Here is a 17,270-nt window from a genome sequence, read left to right on the forward strand (position 1 = left end):
AGAGTGTAGAGGAGGCAGGTAGACTAGTGGTTAGAGTGTAGAGGAGGCAGGTAGACTAGTGGTTAGAGTGTAGAGGAGGCAGGTAGACTAGTGGTTAGAGGGTAGGGGGCAGGTAGCCTAGTGGTTAGAGTGTAGAGGAGGCAGGTAGACTAGTGGTTAGAGGGTAGGGGGGCAGGTAGCCTAGTGGTTAGAGTGTAGAGGAGGCAGGTAGACTAGTGGTTAGAGGGTGGGACCGGCAGGGTAGCCTAGTGGTTAGAGTGTAGGGGAGGCAGGTAGCCTAGTGGTTAGAGTGTAGAGGCGGCAGGGTAGCCTAGTGGTTAGAGTGTAGGGGAGGCAGGTAGAGTGGTTAGAGTGTAGAGAGAGTACATCTTTATAGACTGATGTTTCTACGGCAGGGTAGCCTAGTGGTTAGAGTGTAGAGGCGGCAGGGTAGCCTAGTGGTTAGAGTGTAGAGGAGGCAGGTAGCCTAGTGGTTAGAGTGTAGAGGCGGAGAGTAGACTAGTGGTTAGAATGTAGAGATGAGGCAGGTAGCCTAGTGGTTAGAGTGTAGAGGAGGCAGGTAGACTAGTGGTTAGAGGGTAGGGGGCAGGTAGCCTAGTGGTTAGAGTGTAGAGGAGGCAGGAGACTAGTGGTTAGAGTCAGGGGGCAGGTAGCCTAGTGGTTAGAGTGTAGAGGAGGCAGGTTGACTAGTGGCAGAAAGAGGAGCAGGTAGCCTAGTGGTTAGAGTGTGAGGAGGCAGGTAGACTTGTGGTTAGAGGGTGGGGGGCAGGTAGACTAGTGGTTAGAGTGTAGAGGAGGCAGGTAGACTAGTGGTTAGAGGGAGGGGGGGGGCAGGTAGACTAGTGGTTAGAATGTAGAGGAGGCAGGTAGCCTAGTGGTTAGAGTGTAGAGGAGGCAGGTAGACTAGTGGTTAGAGGGTAGGGGGCAGGTAGCCAAGTGGTTAGAGTGTAGAGGAGGCAGGTAGACTAGTGGTTAGAGGGCAGGGGGGCAGGTAGCCTAGTGGTTAGAGTGTAGAGGAGGCAGGTAGACTAGTGGTTAGAGGGTGGGACCGGCAGGGTAGCCTAGTGGTTAGAGTGTAGAGGTGGCAGGAAGCCTAGTGGTTAGAGTGTAGAGGAGGCAGGTAGACTAGTGGTTAGAATGTAGGGGAGCAGGTAGCCTAGTGGTTAGAGTGTAGAGGAGGCAGGTAGCCTAGTGGTTAGAGTGTAGAGGAGGCAGGTAGCCTAGTGGTTAGAGTGTAGAGGAGGCAGGTAGTCTAGTGGTTAGAGTGTAGGGAGGCAGGTAGCCTAGTGGTTAGAGTGTAGAGGCGGCAGGGTAGCCTAGTGGTTAGAGTGTAGAGGAGGCAGGTAGCCTAGTGGTTAGAGTGTAGAGGCGGCAGGGTAGCCTAGTGGTTAGAGTGTAGAGGCGGCAAGGTAGCCTAGTGGTTAGAGTGTAGGGCGGCAGGTAGCCTAGTGGTTAGAGTGTAGAGGAGGCAGGTAGCCTAGTGGTTAGAGTGTAGAGGCGGCAGGGTAGCCTAGTGGTTAGAGTGTAGGGAGGCAGGGTAGCCTAGTGGTTAGAGTGTAGAGGCGGCAGGGTAGCCTAGTGGTTAGAGTGTGGAGGAGGCAGGTAGCCTAGTGGTTAGAGTGTAGAGGAGGCAGGTAGCCTAGTGGTTAGAGTGTAGAGGCGACAGGGTAGCCTAGTGGTTAGAGTGTAGAGGAGGCAGGTAGCCTAGTGGTTAGAGTGTAGAGGAGGCAGGTAGCCTAGTGGTTAGAGTGTAGGGGCGGCAGCGTAGCCTAGTGGTTAGAGTGTAGGGCGGCAGCGTAGCCTAGTGGTTAGAGTGTAGGGGCGGCAGGTAGCCTAGTGGTTAAGAGTGTAGGGGAGGCAGGTAGCCTAGTGGTTAGAGTGTAGAGGAGGCAGGTAGCCTAGTGGTTAGAGTGTAGGGGAGGCAGGGTAGCCTAGTGGTTAGAGTGTAGGGGAGGCAGGGTAGCATAGTGGTTAGAGTGTAGGGGCGGCAGGGTAGTCTAGTGGTTACAGTGTAGGGGCGGCAGGGTAGCCTAGTGGTTAGAGTGTAGGGGAGGCAGGGTAGCCTAGTGGTTAGAGCGTAGGGGTGGCAGGGTAGCCTAGTGGTTAGAGTGTAGGGGATGCAGGGTAGCCTAGTGGTTAGAGTGTAGGGGCGGCAGGGTAGCCTAGTGGTTAGAGTGTAGGGGCGGCAGGGTAGTCTAGTGGTTAGAGTGTAGGGGGCAGGGTAGCCTAGTGGTTAGAGTGTAGGGCGGCAGGGTAGCCTAGTGGTTAGCGTGTAGGGGCGGCAGGTAGCCTAGTGGTTAGAGTGTAGAGGCGGCAGGGTAGTCTAGTGGTTAGAGTGTAGGGCGGCAGGGTAGTCTAGTGGTTAGAGTGTAGGGCGGCAGGGTAGCCTAGTGGTTAGAGTGTAGGGGCGGCAGGTAGCCTAGTGGTTAGAGTGTAGGGGTGGCAGGTAGTCTAGTGGTTAGAGTGTAGGGGTGGCAGGTAGCCTAGTGGTTAGAGTGTAGGGGCGGCAGGGTAGTCTAGTGGTTAGAGTGTAGGGCGGCAGGGTAGCCTAGTGGTTAGAGTGTAGGGGCGGCAGGGTAGTCTAGTGGTTAGAGTGTAGGGGCGGCAGGGTAGTCTAGTGGTTAGAGTGAGGGGCGGCAGGGTAGTCTAGTGGTTAGAGTGTAGGGGCGGCAGGGTAGTCTAGTGGTTAGAGTGTAGGGGTGGCAGGGTAGTCTAGTGGTTAGAGTGTAGGGGCGGCAGGGTAGTCTAGTGGTTAGAGTGGAGGGGCGGCAGGGTAGTCTAGTGGTTAGAGTGTAGGGGCGGCAGGTAGCCTAGTGTTTAAAGCGTTGGACTAGTAACCGAAAGGTTGCAGGATCGAATCCCCCGAGGTGACAAGGTAAAAATCTGTCATTCTGCCACTGAACAGGCAGTTAATCTACTGTTCCAAGGCCGTCATTGAAAATAAGAATTTGTTCTTAACTGACTTGCCTTGTAAAATAAAATAAAAATGAACTCCCCCAAAATGATACAGGATGTAAAGTCCCTCAGGATTCTCAGCTGGAGGGTTGAATGGTTGTCTGAGTATATAAATAATATATTATTATTAAGTATATAAATAGTAATAATAACAATAATATATATTATTAAAAATACTCCGGTCTGAACTTAAACGACTTAGACCAGGTAGAAAGTGTATAGAAATTATAATACCTTACATTTTTTAAATATAATTTAATCTCTGAAAAGTTTTCTTCAATCACAGTATTTTCCATGTACTGTGTTGGTTGATTGAGTGTCTCAAACCAGGTGAGTTCATTCACATCCTTCATAAAAAATATGGGCAAAATGCTATTATTATTGACAATGAAATAGGTGGGAATGTTATCATATATTTTACCAGCAACATCAAATCAAATCAAATGTATTTATATAGCCCTTCGTACATCAGCTGATATCTCAAAGTGCTGTACAGAAACCCAGCCTAAAACTCCAAACAGCAAGCAATGCAGGTGTAAAAGCATAGCATTCAAAATAGTTTTCCAGATTGTATTTTTGGCGATTCTTTTTCGCAATGTGAATATTGAGTCGCGACTTAGGCAACCTGGTTCAATTTGGGTCCCGAGGCAAAACCAGTTGAGAACCACGGTCTTAGAAAGCAGCCTTTAAAGCGTTATAGTAATATATATAATATATATATATATAATAATAATATACAACGGGTGAAGAATGTGCCACTTTGATGTTATATTCCTCATTTTCAGGACTGTTCCTCCCCTTTCACCAGGATAGCACAAAGGCATGAAAAAGCCTCCAATCCTCATTGTCCCTCTCCTCCTACCCCCCCCCCCTACCCTCCCACTACTCCCTGCTCCCCCCTCCCTCCCCTCCCTCCTCCTCACCAGGAAAGCACACAGCATGAAGAAGCTGATGAAGTAGACTATAGCGAAGTTGCTTCCACAGGTGAACTCTTCGCCAGGCAGGTAGTCTGACTCTGGGTCACACCGTTTACCTGGCAGACAGAGAGAGAAAGAGAGAGAGTCAGGCAGACAGGCAGACAGGCAGACAGACAGACAGACAGACAGACAGACAGACAGACAGACAGACAGACAGACAGACAGACAGACAGACAGACAGACAGAAAGAGTGCTTACCTGGCAGACTGGCTAGCATGATCTCCTGCCACGCCTCCCCTGTAGCACACCTGGACAGAGACAGAGGGACAGGGAGACAGAGGGACAGAGGGACAGGGAGACAGGGAGACAGGGAAACAGAGAGACAGAGAGACAGGGAGACAGGGAGACAGGGAAACAGAGAGACAGAGAGACAGGGAGACAGAGAGACAGGGAGACAGGGAGACAGATAGACAGAGAGACAGAGAGACAGGGAGACAGGGAGACAGAGAGACAGAGGGACAGAGAGACAGGGAGACAGGGAGACAGAGAGACAGGACAGAGAGACAGGGAGACAGGGAGACAGAGAGACAGAGGGACAGAGAGACAGTGAGACAGGGAGACAGAGAGACAGAGAGACAGGGAGACAGCGAGACAGAGGGACAGAGAGACAGTGAGACAGGGAGACAGAGGGACAGAGGGACAGAGAGACAGGGAGACAGGGAGACAGATTGACAGAGAGACAGGGAGACAGGGAGACAGCGAGACAGAGGGACAGAGAGACAGGGAGACAGGGAGACAGGGAGACAGAGAGACAGAGGGACAGAGAGACAGTGAGACAGGGAGACAGAGAGACAGGGAGACAGCGAGACAGCGAGACAGAGAGACAGTGAGACAGGGAGACAGAGGGACAGAGGGACAGAGAGACAGGGAGACAGAGAGACAGGGAGACAGGGAAACAGATTGACAGAGAGACAGGGAGACAGCGAGACAGGGAGACAGAGGGACAGAGAGACAGAGGGACAGGGAGACAGGGAGACAGCGAGACAGGGAGACAGAGAGACAGGGAGACAGAGAGACAGGGAGACAGAGAGACAGAGAGACAGAGAGACAGGGAGACAGGGAGACAGGGAGACAGCGAGACAGGGAGACAGAGGGACAGAGAGACAGGGAGACAGAGAGACAGGAAGACAGAGAGACAGAGAGAGAGATGTTAGCTCCATCAGGGCATGACCTAGGCCAGTGGTTTTCAAACCTCTCCTCTGGGACCCGCATGACATTTGACAATGTTGTTGTACCTTTAAAGTAGCTCATCTGATTCAAGTGGTCAAGGGCCTGATGATTAGTTGACCAGTTGAATCAGATGTGCTCTGGAAATAGGTCAACAACACGGAACGGCTGAGGAGAGACTTTAAAACCCCTGACCAATGAGGAGAGACTTTAAAACCCCTGACCAATGAGGAGAGACTTTAAAACCCCTGACCAATGAGGAGAGACTTTAAAACCCCTGACCAATGAGGAGAGACTTTAAAACCCCTGACCAATGAGGAGAGACTTTAAAACCCCTGACCAATGAGGAGAGACTTTAAAACCCCTGACCAATGAGGAGAGACTTTAAAACCCCTGACCAATGAGGAGAGACTTTAAAACCCCTGACCAATGAGGATAGACTTTAAAACCCCTGACCAATGAGGAGAGACTTTAAAACCCCTGACCAATGAGGAGAGACTTTAAAACCCCTGACCAATGAGGAGAGACTTTAAAACCCCTGACCAATGAGGAGAGACTTTAAAACCCCTGACCAATGAGGAGAGACTTTAAAACCCCTGACCAATGAGGAGAGACTTTAAAACCCTGACCAATGAGGAGAGACTTTAAAACCCCTGACCAATGAGGAGAGACTTTAAAACCCCTGACCAATGAGGAGAGACTTTAAAACCCCTGACCAATGAGGAGAGACTTTAAAACCCCTGACCAATGAGGAGAGACTTTAAGACCCCTGACCAATGAAGAGAGACTTTAAAATCCCAGTCAGTTCAGCTTGAGGAAACGGTTCACCTGAATAGAGCCAGTACAGCCTGAGGAAACGTCTGAAAATTGTTGTTCCTGTTGATCTGAGTGTAGTCCTGCATGGCTATCTTCCCAAATGTCTGGGAAGAGAGAGATTGAGAGACAAAGAGAGAGCGGGAGAGGGAGAGAGAGAGGGAGAGGAGAGAGAGAGAGAGAGATAGAGAGAGACAGAGAGAGAGAGAGAGAGAAAGAAAGAGAGAGAAAGAGAGATAGATAGAGATAGAGAGAGAGAGATAGAGAGAGAGGTGGATGGATGGAGAGAGAGAGATGGAGATATCAAAGAGATGGATAGCACATCCTATGGAGACCTGCATGGGGAGATGGAGACAGATGAGAAGAGAGAGAGAGAGAGAGAGAGAGAGAGAGAGAGAGAGAGACACAGAGAGAGAGAGAGAGAGAGAGAGAGAGAGAGAGAGAGATATTGAGAGATATCAAGATGGAGATGGACTCTAGCAAGAAGGCACATCCTCAATTGGTAAAAAACAGACACACAACACCCACCTGCATGCCGATGACCGCATAGATGAAGAAGATCATGGCGATGAGAAGGGCAACGTAAGGCAGGGCCTGAGAGACAGAGGACACAGCTATAGTCAGTATATGAAGGGTTATGTAGGACAGGGCCTGAGAGACAGAGGACACAGCTATAGTCAGTATATGAAGGGTTATGTAGGACAGGGCCTGAGAGACAGAGGACACAGCTATAGTCAGTATATGAAGGGTTATGTAGGACAGGGCCTGAGAGACAGAGGACACAGCTATAGTCAGTATATGAAGGGTTATGTAGGACAGGGCCTGAGAGACAGAGGACACAGCTATAGTCAGTATATGAAGGGTTATGTAGGACAGGGCCTGAGAGACAGAGGACACAGCTATAGTCAGTATATGAAGGGTTATGTAGGACAGGGCCTGAGAGACAGAGGACACAGCTATAGTCAGTATATGAAGGGCAACGTAAGGCAGGGCCTGAGAGACAGAGGACACAGCTATAGTCAGTATATGAAGGATGAATGGAATTATCCCAGACCAACACTCTGACCTGAATGGAATTATCGCAGACCAACACCCTGACCTGTATGGCATGGAATTATCCCAGACCAACACTCTGACCTGAATGGATGGAATTATCCCAGACCAACACTGACCTGAATGGATCAGTGATGGAATTATCCCAGACCAACACTCTGACCTGAATGGAATTATCCCAGACCAACACTCTGACCTGAATGGAATTTCCCAGACCAACATCCCAGACCAACACTCTGACCTGAATGGAATTATCCCAGACCAACACTCTGACCTGAATGGAATTATCCCAGACCAACACTCTGACCTGAATGGAATGGAATTATCCCAGACCAACACTCTGACCTGAATGGAATGGAATTATCCCAGACCAACACTCTGACCTGAATGGAATTATCCCAGACCAACACCCTGACCTGAATGGAATTATCCCAGACCAACACTCTGACCTGAATGGAATGGAATTATCCCAGACCAACACTCTGACCTGAATGGAATTATCCCAGACCAACACTCTGACCTGAATGGAATTATCCCAGACCAACACCTCTCCCAGACTGAATGGAATTATCCCTGTATGGAATGGAATTATCCCAGACCAACACTCTGACCTGTATGGAATTATCCCAGACCAACACTCTGACCTGTATGGAATTATCCCAGACCAACACTCTGATCTGAATGGAATTATCCCAGACCAACACTCTGACCTGTATGGAATGGAATTATCCCAGACCAACACTCTGACCTGAATGGAATTATCCCAGACCAACACTCTGACCTGAATGGAATTATCCCAGACCAACACTCTGACCTGAATGGAATTATCCCAGACCAACACTCTGACCTGTATGGAATTATCCCAGACCAACACTCTGACCTGAATGGAATTATCCCAGACCAACACTCTGACCTGAATGGAATTATCCCAGACCAACACCCTGACCTGAATGGAATTATCCCAGACCAACACTCTGACCTGAATGGAATTATCCCAGACCAACACTCTGACCTGAATGGAATTATCCCAGACCAACACTCTGACCTGAATGGAATTATCCCAGACCAACACTCTGACCTGAATGGAATTATCCCAGACCAACACTCTGACCTGAATGGAATTATCCCAGACCAACACTCTGACCTGAATGGAATTATCCCAGACCAACACTCTGACCTGAATGGAATTATCCCAGACCAACACTCTGACCTGTATGGAATTATCCCAGACCAACACTCTGACCTGAATGGAATTATCCCAGACCAACACTCTGACCTGAATGGAATTATCCCAGACCAACACTCTGACCTGTATGGAATTATCCCAGACCAACACTCTGACCTGAATGGAATTATCCCAGACCAACACTCTGACCTGAATGGAATTATCCCAGACCAACACTCTGACCTGAATGGAATTATCCCAGACCAACACTGAATGGAATTATCCCTGACCTGAATGGAATTATCCCAGACCAACACACCTGAATGGAATTATCCCAGACCTGACCTGAATGGAATTATCCCAGACCAACACTCTGACCTGTATGGAATTATCCCAGACCAACACTCTGACCTGTATGGAATTATCCCAGACCAACACCCTGACCTGAATGGAATTATCCCAGACCAACACTCTGACCTGAATGGAATTATCCCAGACCAAACACTCCCTGACCTGACCTGAATGGAATTATCCCAGACCAACACTCTGACCTGAATGGAATTATCCCAGACCAACACTCTGACCTGAATGGAATTATCCCAGACCAACACTCTGACCTGAATGGAATTATCCCAGACCAACACTCTGACCTGAATGGAATTATCCCAGACCAACACTCTGACCTGAATGGAATTATCCCAGACCAAACTGACTCTGACCAACACTCTGAATGGAATTATCCCAGACCAACACTCTGACCTGAATGGAATTATCCCAGACCAACACTCTGACCTGTATGGAATTATCCCAGACCAACACTCTGACCTGAATGGAATTATCCCAGACCAACACTCTGACCTGAATGGAATTATCCCAGACCAACACTCTGACCTGTATGGAATTATCCCAGACCAACACTCTGACCTGAATGGAATTATCCCAGACCAACACTCTGACCTGAATGGAATTATCCCAGACCAACACTCTGACCTGAATGGAATTATCCCAGACCAACACTCTGACCTGTATGGAATTATCCCAGACCAACACTCTGACCTGAATGGAATTATCCCAGACCAACACTCTGACCTGAATGGAATTATCCCAGACCAACACTCTGACCTGAATGGAATTATCCCAGACCAGACCAACTCTGACCTGAATGGAATTATCCCAGACCAACACTCTGACCTGAATGGAATTATCCCAGACCAACACTCTGACCTGAATGGAATTATCCCAGACCAACACTCTGACCTGAATGGAATTATCCCAGACCAACACCCTGACCTGAATGGAATTATCCCAGACCAACACCCTGACCTGAATGGAATTATCCCAGACCAACACTCTGACCTGTATGGAATTATCCCAGACCAACACTCTGACCTGAATGGAATTATCCCAGACCAACACCCTGACCTGAATGGAATTATCCCAGACCAACACTCTGATCTGTATGGAATTATCCCAGACCAACACTCTGATCTGTATGGAATGGAATTATCCCAGACCAACACCCTGACCTGAATGGAATTATCCCAGACCAACACTCTGACCTGAATGGAATTATCCCAGACCAACACTCTGACCTGTATGGAATTATCCCAGACCAACACTCTGACCTGTATGGAATTATCCCAGACCAACACTCTGACCTGAATGGAATTATCCCAGACCAACACTCTGACCTGAATGGAATTATCCCAGACCAACACTCTGACCTGAATGGAATTATCCCAGACCAACACCCTGACCTGAATGGAATTATCCCAGACCAACACTCTGACCTGAATGGAATTATCCCAGACCAACACTCTGACCTGAATGGAATTATCCCAGACCAACACTCTGACCTGTATGGAATTATCCCAGACCAACACTCTGACCTGAATGGAATTATCCCAGACCAACACTCTGACCTGAATGGAATTATCCCAGACCAACACTCTGATCTGTATGGAATGGAATTATCCCAGACCAACACTCTGATCTGTATGGAATGGAATTATCCCAGACCAACACTCTGACCTGAATGGAATTATCCCAGACCAACACTCTGATCTGTATGGAATGGAATTATCCCAGACCAACACTCTGATCTGAATGGAATTATCCCAGACCAACACTCTGACCTGAATGGAATTATCCCAGACCAACACTCTGACCTGAATGGAATTATCCCAGACCAACACTCTGACCTGTATGGAATTATCCCAGACCAACACTCTGACCTGTATGGAATTATCCCAGACCAACACTCTGACCTGAATGGAATTATCCCAGACCAACACTCTGACCTGAATGGAATTATCCCAGACCAACACTGTATGGAATTATCCCAGACCAACACTCTGACCTGTATGGAATTATCTGACCTGAATGGAATTATCCCAGACCAACACTCTGACCTGTATGGAATTATCCCAGACCAACACTCTGACCTGTATGGAATTATCCCAGACCAACACTCTGACCTGTATGGAATTATCCCAGACCAACACTCTGACCTGAATGGAATTATCCCAGACCAACACTCTGACCTGTATGGAATTATCCCAGACCAACACTCTGACCTGTATGGAATTATCCCAGACCAACACTCTGACCTGTATGGAATTATGATCTGTATGGAATTATCCCAGACCAACACCCTGACCTGAATGGAATTATCCCAGACCAACACTGACCTGAATGGAATTATCCCAGACCAACACTCTGACCTGTATGGAATTATCCCAGACCAACACTCTGACCTGAATGGAATTATCCCAGACCAACACTCTCTGACCTGAATGGAATTATCCCAGACCAACACTCTGACCTGAATGGAATTATCCCAGACCAACACTGAATGGAATTATCTGACCTGAATGGAATTATCCCAGACCAACACTCTGACCTGAATGGAATTATCCCAGACCAACACTCTGAATGGAATTATCCCAGACCAACACCTGACCTGTATGGAATTATCCCAGACCAACACTCTGACCTGAATGGAATTATCCCAGACCAACACTCTGACCTGAATGGAATTATCCCAGACCAACACTCTGACCTGTATGGAATTATCCCAGACCAACACTCTGACCTGAATGGAATTATCCCAGACCAACACTCTGACCTGTATGGAATTATCCCAGACCAACACTCTGACCTGAATGGAATTATCCCAGACCAACACTCTGACCTGAATGGAATTATCCCAGACCAACACTCTGACCTGTATGGAATTATCCCAGACCAACACTCTGACCTGTATGGAATTATCCCAGACCAACACTCTGACCTGAATGGAATTATCCCAGACCAACACTCTGACCTGAATGGAATTATCCCAGACCAACACTCTGACCTGAATGGAATTATCCCAGACCAACACCCTGACCTGAATGGAATTATCCCAGACCAACACTCTGACCTGAATGGAATTATCCCAGACCAACACTCTGTATGGAATTATCCCAGACCAACACCTGAATGGAATTATCCCAGACCAACACTCTGACCTGAATGGAATTATCCCAGACCAACACTCTGACCTGAATGGAATTATCCCAGACCAACCCTGAATGGAATTATCCCAGACCAACACTCTGACCTGAATGGAATTATCCCAGGACTCTCTGTATGGAATTATCCCAGACCAACACTCTGACCTGTATGGAATTATGGAATTATCTGAATGGAATTATCCCAGACCAACACTCTGACCTGAATGGAATTATCCCAGACCAACACTCTGACCTGAATGGAATGGAATGGAATTATCCCAGACCAACACTCTCCCAGACCAACACCCTGACCTGAATGGAATTATCCCAGACCAACACTCTGACCTGAATGGAATTATCCCAGACCAACACTCTGACCTGAATGGAATTATCCCAGACCAACACTCTGACCTGAATGGAATTATCCCAGACCAACACCTGAATGGAATTATCCCAGACCAACACTCTGACCTGAATGGAATTATCCCAGACCAACACTCTGACCTGAATGGAATTATCCTGACCTGAATGGAATTATCCCAGACCAACACTCTGACCTGAATGGAATTATCCCAGACCAACACTGACCTGGAATTATCCCAGACCAACACCTGACCTATGGAATTATCCCAGACCAACACTCTGACCTGAATGGAATTATCCCAGACCAACACTCTGACCTGTATGGAATTATCCCAGACCAACACTCTGACCTGAATGGAATTATCCCAGACCAACACTCTGACCTGAATGGAATTATCCCAGCCTGATCTGAATGGAATTATCCCAGACCAACACTCTGACCTGAATGGAATTATCCCAGACCAACACTCTGACCTGAATGGAATTATCCCAGACCAACACTGACCTGACCTGAATGGAATTATCCCAGACCAACACCCTGACCTGAATGGAATTATCCCAGACCAACACTCTGACCTGAATGGAATTATCCCAGACCAACACCCTGACCTGAATGGAATTATCCCAGACCAACACTCTGAATGGAATTATGACCTGAATGGAATTATCCCAGACCAACACTCTGACCTGAATGGAATTATCCCAGACCAACACTCTGACCTGAATGGAATTATCCCAGACCAACACTCTGACCTGAATGGAATTATCCCAGACCAACACCCTGACCTGTATGGAATTATCCCAGACCAACACTCTGACCTGAATGGAATTATCCCAGACCAACACTCTGACCTGAATGGAATTATCCCAGACCAACACTCTGACCTGAATGGAATTATCCCAGACCAACACTCTGACCTGAATGGAATTATCCCAGACCAACACTCTGACCTGAATGGAATTATCCCAGACCAACACTCTGACCTGTATGGAATTATCCCAGACCAACACTCTGACCTGAATGGAATTATCCCAGACCAACACTCTGACCTGAATGGAATTATCCCAGACCAACACTCTGACCTGTATGGAATTATCCCAGACCAACACTCTGACCTGTATGGAATTATCCCAGACCAACACTCAACACCCTGATTATCCCTGAATGGAATTATCCCAGACCAACACCTGACCTGAATGGAATTATCCCAGACCAACACTCTGACCTGAATGGAATTATCCCAGACCAACACTCTGACCCTCCCAGACCAACACCTGAATGGAATTATCCCAGACCAACACTCTGACCTGAATGGAATTATCCCAGACCAACACTCTGACCTGAATGGAATTATCCCAGACCAACACTCTGACCTGTATGGAATTATCCCAGACCAACACTCTCTGAATGGAATTATCCCAGACCAACCTGAATGGAATTATCCCCCAGACCAACACTCTGACTCTGACCTGAATGGAATTATCCCAGACCAACACTCTGACCTGAATGGAATTATCCCAGACCAACACTCTGACCTGAATGGAATTATCCCAGACCAACACTCTGACCTGAATGGAATTATCCCAGACCAACACTCTGACCTGAATGGAATTATCCCAGACCAACACTCTGACCTGAATGGAATTATCCCAGACCAACACTCTGACCTGAATGGAATTATCCCAGACCAACACTCTGACCTGAATGGAATTATCCCAGACCAACACTCTGACCTGTATGGAATTATCCCATGGAATTATCCCAGACCAACACCCTGACCTGTATGGAATTATCCCAGACCAACACTCTGACCTGTATGGAATTATCCCAGACCAACCTCTGACCTGTATGGAATTATCCCAGACCAACACTCTGACCTGAATGGAATTATCCCAGACCAACACTCTGAATTATCCCAGAACTGTCTGTATGGAATTATCCCAGACCAACACTCTGGAATGGAATTATCCCAGACCAACACTCTGACCTGAATGACCTGAATTATCCCAGACCAACACTCTGGCCTGAATGGAATGGAATTATGTTTCCCATGACCATACACCCTGACCTGAATGGAGATTATCCCAGACCAACACCCTGACCTGAATGGAATTATCCCAGACCAACACCCTGACCTGAATGGAAATTATCCCAGACCAACACTCTGACCTGAATGGAATTATCCCAGACCAACACTCTGACCTGTATGGAATTATCCCAGACCAACACTCTGACCTGAATGGAATTATCCCAGACCAACAATCTGACCTGAATGGAATTATCCCAGACCAATGACTCTGACCTGAATGGAATTATCCCAGACCAACACTCTAACCTGAATGGAATCGTCAGCTTGATGACCAGGCCTAAATTTAGAGTTATAGGCTAGTGCCCAAAGTGTTTCCTGGAGAAGAGGGAGACAGAGAGAGAGGAAAGAGAGAGAGAGGGAGAGACCCACAGAGACCTCTGAGAGAGGGGGACAGAGAAGAAGAGAGAGAGAGAGAGAGAGAGAGAGAAAGGTCCAGAGCAGGGGGACAGAGATTCCCTCCCCTTGCTCAGCAGTTTGAGAATCGATCAGAGAGAACAGACGGAAGAGACGTGATGGAGAGGAAGAGGGGGATCAGAGCTCTGGAATGAAGAGAGAGAGAGAGAGAGAGAGATATTCACTTTATATATTATCTACCTCACTTGCTTTGGCAATGTTAACACAGTTTCCCATGCCAATAAAGCCCTTGAATTCAGAGGAAAGAGACACACATTAACATGATAGAGAGGTAAGATACAGTAGTTACATAGATGACAGATACAATGGTTAAAGCTGCGATCCTTAATTTAAACAACGAGGATTGTTCTGCTACAAAGCTGAAGGATGTATCCACTCTTAAATTCATAGACAGAACTGTGGATGCTATGACTGACCATCCATTATATCAAATGTATAGTTTTAACCATATTTAGAGGCTAAGCTCATGAGTTATATTCTTCAAGTCCAAAAATGGCTGTAGCAACTAAGGATTCTAGCTTTAATAATGTTAGCTGTTTTCACACCAAAACCTTCAACTCAGGTGTATCGTGAATATAATTATACTTGAAGGAAATATATACAAATGTGTTGACAAGCTCAAATCAAATCAAATTCTATTTGTCCAAATACAACAGGTGTAGGTAGACCTTACCGTGAAATGCTTACCTTTACCAACAATGCGGTTTTAAGAAAATAGAGTTAAGAAAATATTAACTCAAGTAAAAAATAAATAATAATGAGGCTATATACAGGGGGTTGGTATTGAGTCAATGTGCGGAGGTTAGGAGGGGACTGACCACGCACCCCTGAGGGGCCCCTGTGTTGAGAATCAGTCAAGGTTAGTCGTGGTAATTGGGGTCATTTGTATATTTGCGTAGATAATAAACAGTGAATAGCAGCAATGGAAAAACAAAGGGGAACCACTATTGTGTCATCAGCAAATTTAATGATGGTGTTGGAGTTGTGCCTGCCGTGCAGTCGTGAGTTAACAGGGAGTACAGGAGGGGACTGACCACGCACCCCTGAGGGGCCCCTGTGTTGAGAATCAGTGTGGTGGAGGTGTTGTTAGCTACCCTTACCACCTGGGGAAGGGAAGTCCAGGATCCAGTTGCAGAGGAGGTGTTTAGTCCCAGGGTCCTTAGCTTAGTGATGAGCTTTGAGTGCACTATGGTGTTGACCGCTGAGCTGTCGTCAATGAATAGCATTCTCACATAGGTGCTCCTTTTGTCCAGGTGGGAAAGGGCAGTGTGGAGTACAATAGAGATTGCATCATCTGTGCATCTGTTGGGGTGGGCAAATTGGAGGGTTTAGGGTTTCTGGGATGATGTTGTTGATGTGAGCCATGACCAGCCTTTCAAAGCATTTCATGGCTACAGATGTGAGTCCTGCGGGGCGGTAATCATTTAGACAGGTTACCTTTGTTTTTGGGCACAGAGGCTATTGTGGTCTGCTTAAAACATGTTGGTATTACAGACTCGTACAGGGAGAGGTTGAAAATGTCAGTGAAGACACTTGCCAGTTGGTCAGCGCAAGCTCACAGTACACGTCCCGGTAATCCTTCTGGCCCTGCGGCCTTGTGAATGTTGACCTGTTTAAAGGTCTTACTCACATCGGCTGCGGAGAGTGTGATCACAGTCTTCCAGAACAGCTGGTGCTCTCATGCATGTTTGAAATGTTCTTGACTGACTTAATGTTTTATAGAAATTTTGTAATTTCTCTTTGATTTTTTTAGTTGTTCTTGCCATAATATGGACTTGGTATTTTACCAGATAGGGCTGTCTTCTGTATAGATATGTCTTCTGTATTCCACCCCTACCTTGTCAAAACACAACTGATTGGCTCAAACGGATTAAGGAAAGAAATTCCACAAATTAACTTTGAACAAGGCACACCTGTTAATTGAAATGCATTCCAGGTGACAACCCCATGAAGCTGGTTGAGAGAATGCCAAGAGTGTGCAAAGCTGTCATCAAGGCAAAGGCTTGCTACTTTGAAGAATCTCAAATATAAAATATATTTTGATTTGTTTAACACTTTTTTGGTTACTACATGACTCCATATGTGTTATTTCATAGTTTTGATGTCTTCGCTATTATTCTACAATGTAGAAAACAGTAAAAGAAATAAAGAAAAACCCTTGAATGAATGGTGTGTCCAAACTGTTGACTGGCACTGTTACATATTACCTCAATTACCTCGACTAACCTGTACTCCTGCACATTGACACAGTACCCGTACCCTCTGTATATAGCCTCGTTATTGTTATTCTATTGTTACTTTTTTAAACTTTAGTTTATTTAAGTAAATATTTTTTCTGAAAATATTTTGTTATTTTAAGAAAAACAATTCAGCATTGTTGGTTAAGGGCTTGTAAGTAAGTAAGTATTTCACTGTAAAGTCTACACCTGTTGTATTCGGAGTAATTTTATTCAATTTGATATTGTTAATTTAATTGTCACTGTATCAGTGGACTTACGCTGAACTCCGTCACCACAATATCCACGACACTGCCCACCACGATCAGAGCATCAAAAGAGTTCCAGGCATCTATGAAATAATGCTGCACACAGACAAAGATCGTTTGTTATTTTTTTTACAATAAATAAAAAATGAGGAGGAGGAGTAGGGGGAGGAGGGGAGGAGGAGGGGAGGAGTAGGAGGAGGAGGGGAGGAGGAGGGGAGGAGAGGGGAGGAGAGGGGAGGAGGAGGAGGAGGAGGAGGGGGGAGGAGGAGGGGGGAGGAGGGGAGGAGTAGG

General features: G+C 46.8%; 1 protein-coding gene across 1 annotated transcript in view; it reads right to left on the minus strand.

Annotated features, from left to right (window-relative positions):
- The window catches only part of cacna1fb (calcium channel, voltage-dependent, L type, alpha 1F subunit), a 245,620-nt gene that overhangs the window by 42,652 nt on the left and 185,698 nt on the right, over nucleotides 1–17,270 (minus strand). The window contains exons 31-37 of the mRNA XM_052484435.1: nucleotides 16,992–17,075; nucleotides 16,149–16,192; nucleotides 14,505–14,606; nucleotides 6,441–6,519; nucleotides 5,928–6,019; nucleotides 4,131–4,180; nucleotides 3,879–3,988 (exon numbers count right to left, since the gene is read on the minus strand). Coding sequence (XP_052340395.1) covers nucleotides 3,879–3,988; nucleotides 4,131–4,180; nucleotides 5,928–6,019; nucleotides 6,441–6,519; nucleotides 14,505–14,606; nucleotides 16,149–16,192; nucleotides 16,992–17,075 — 561 coding nt within the window. The remainder of the gene's footprint in view (nucleotides 1–3,878; nucleotides 3,989–4,130; nucleotides 4,181–5,927; nucleotides 6,020–6,440; nucleotides 6,520–14,504; nucleotides 14,607–16,148; nucleotides 16,193–16,991; nucleotides 17,076–17,270) is intronic.

This window comes from Oncorhynchus keta, chromosome 28 (assembly GCF_023373465.1).
Source record: "Oncorhynchus keta strain PuntledgeMale-10-30-2019 chromosome 28, Oket_V2, whole genome shotgun sequence".
Lineage (NCBI taxonomy): Eukaryota > Metazoa > Chordata > Actinopteri > Salmoniformes > Salmonidae > Oncorhynchus > Oncorhynchus keta.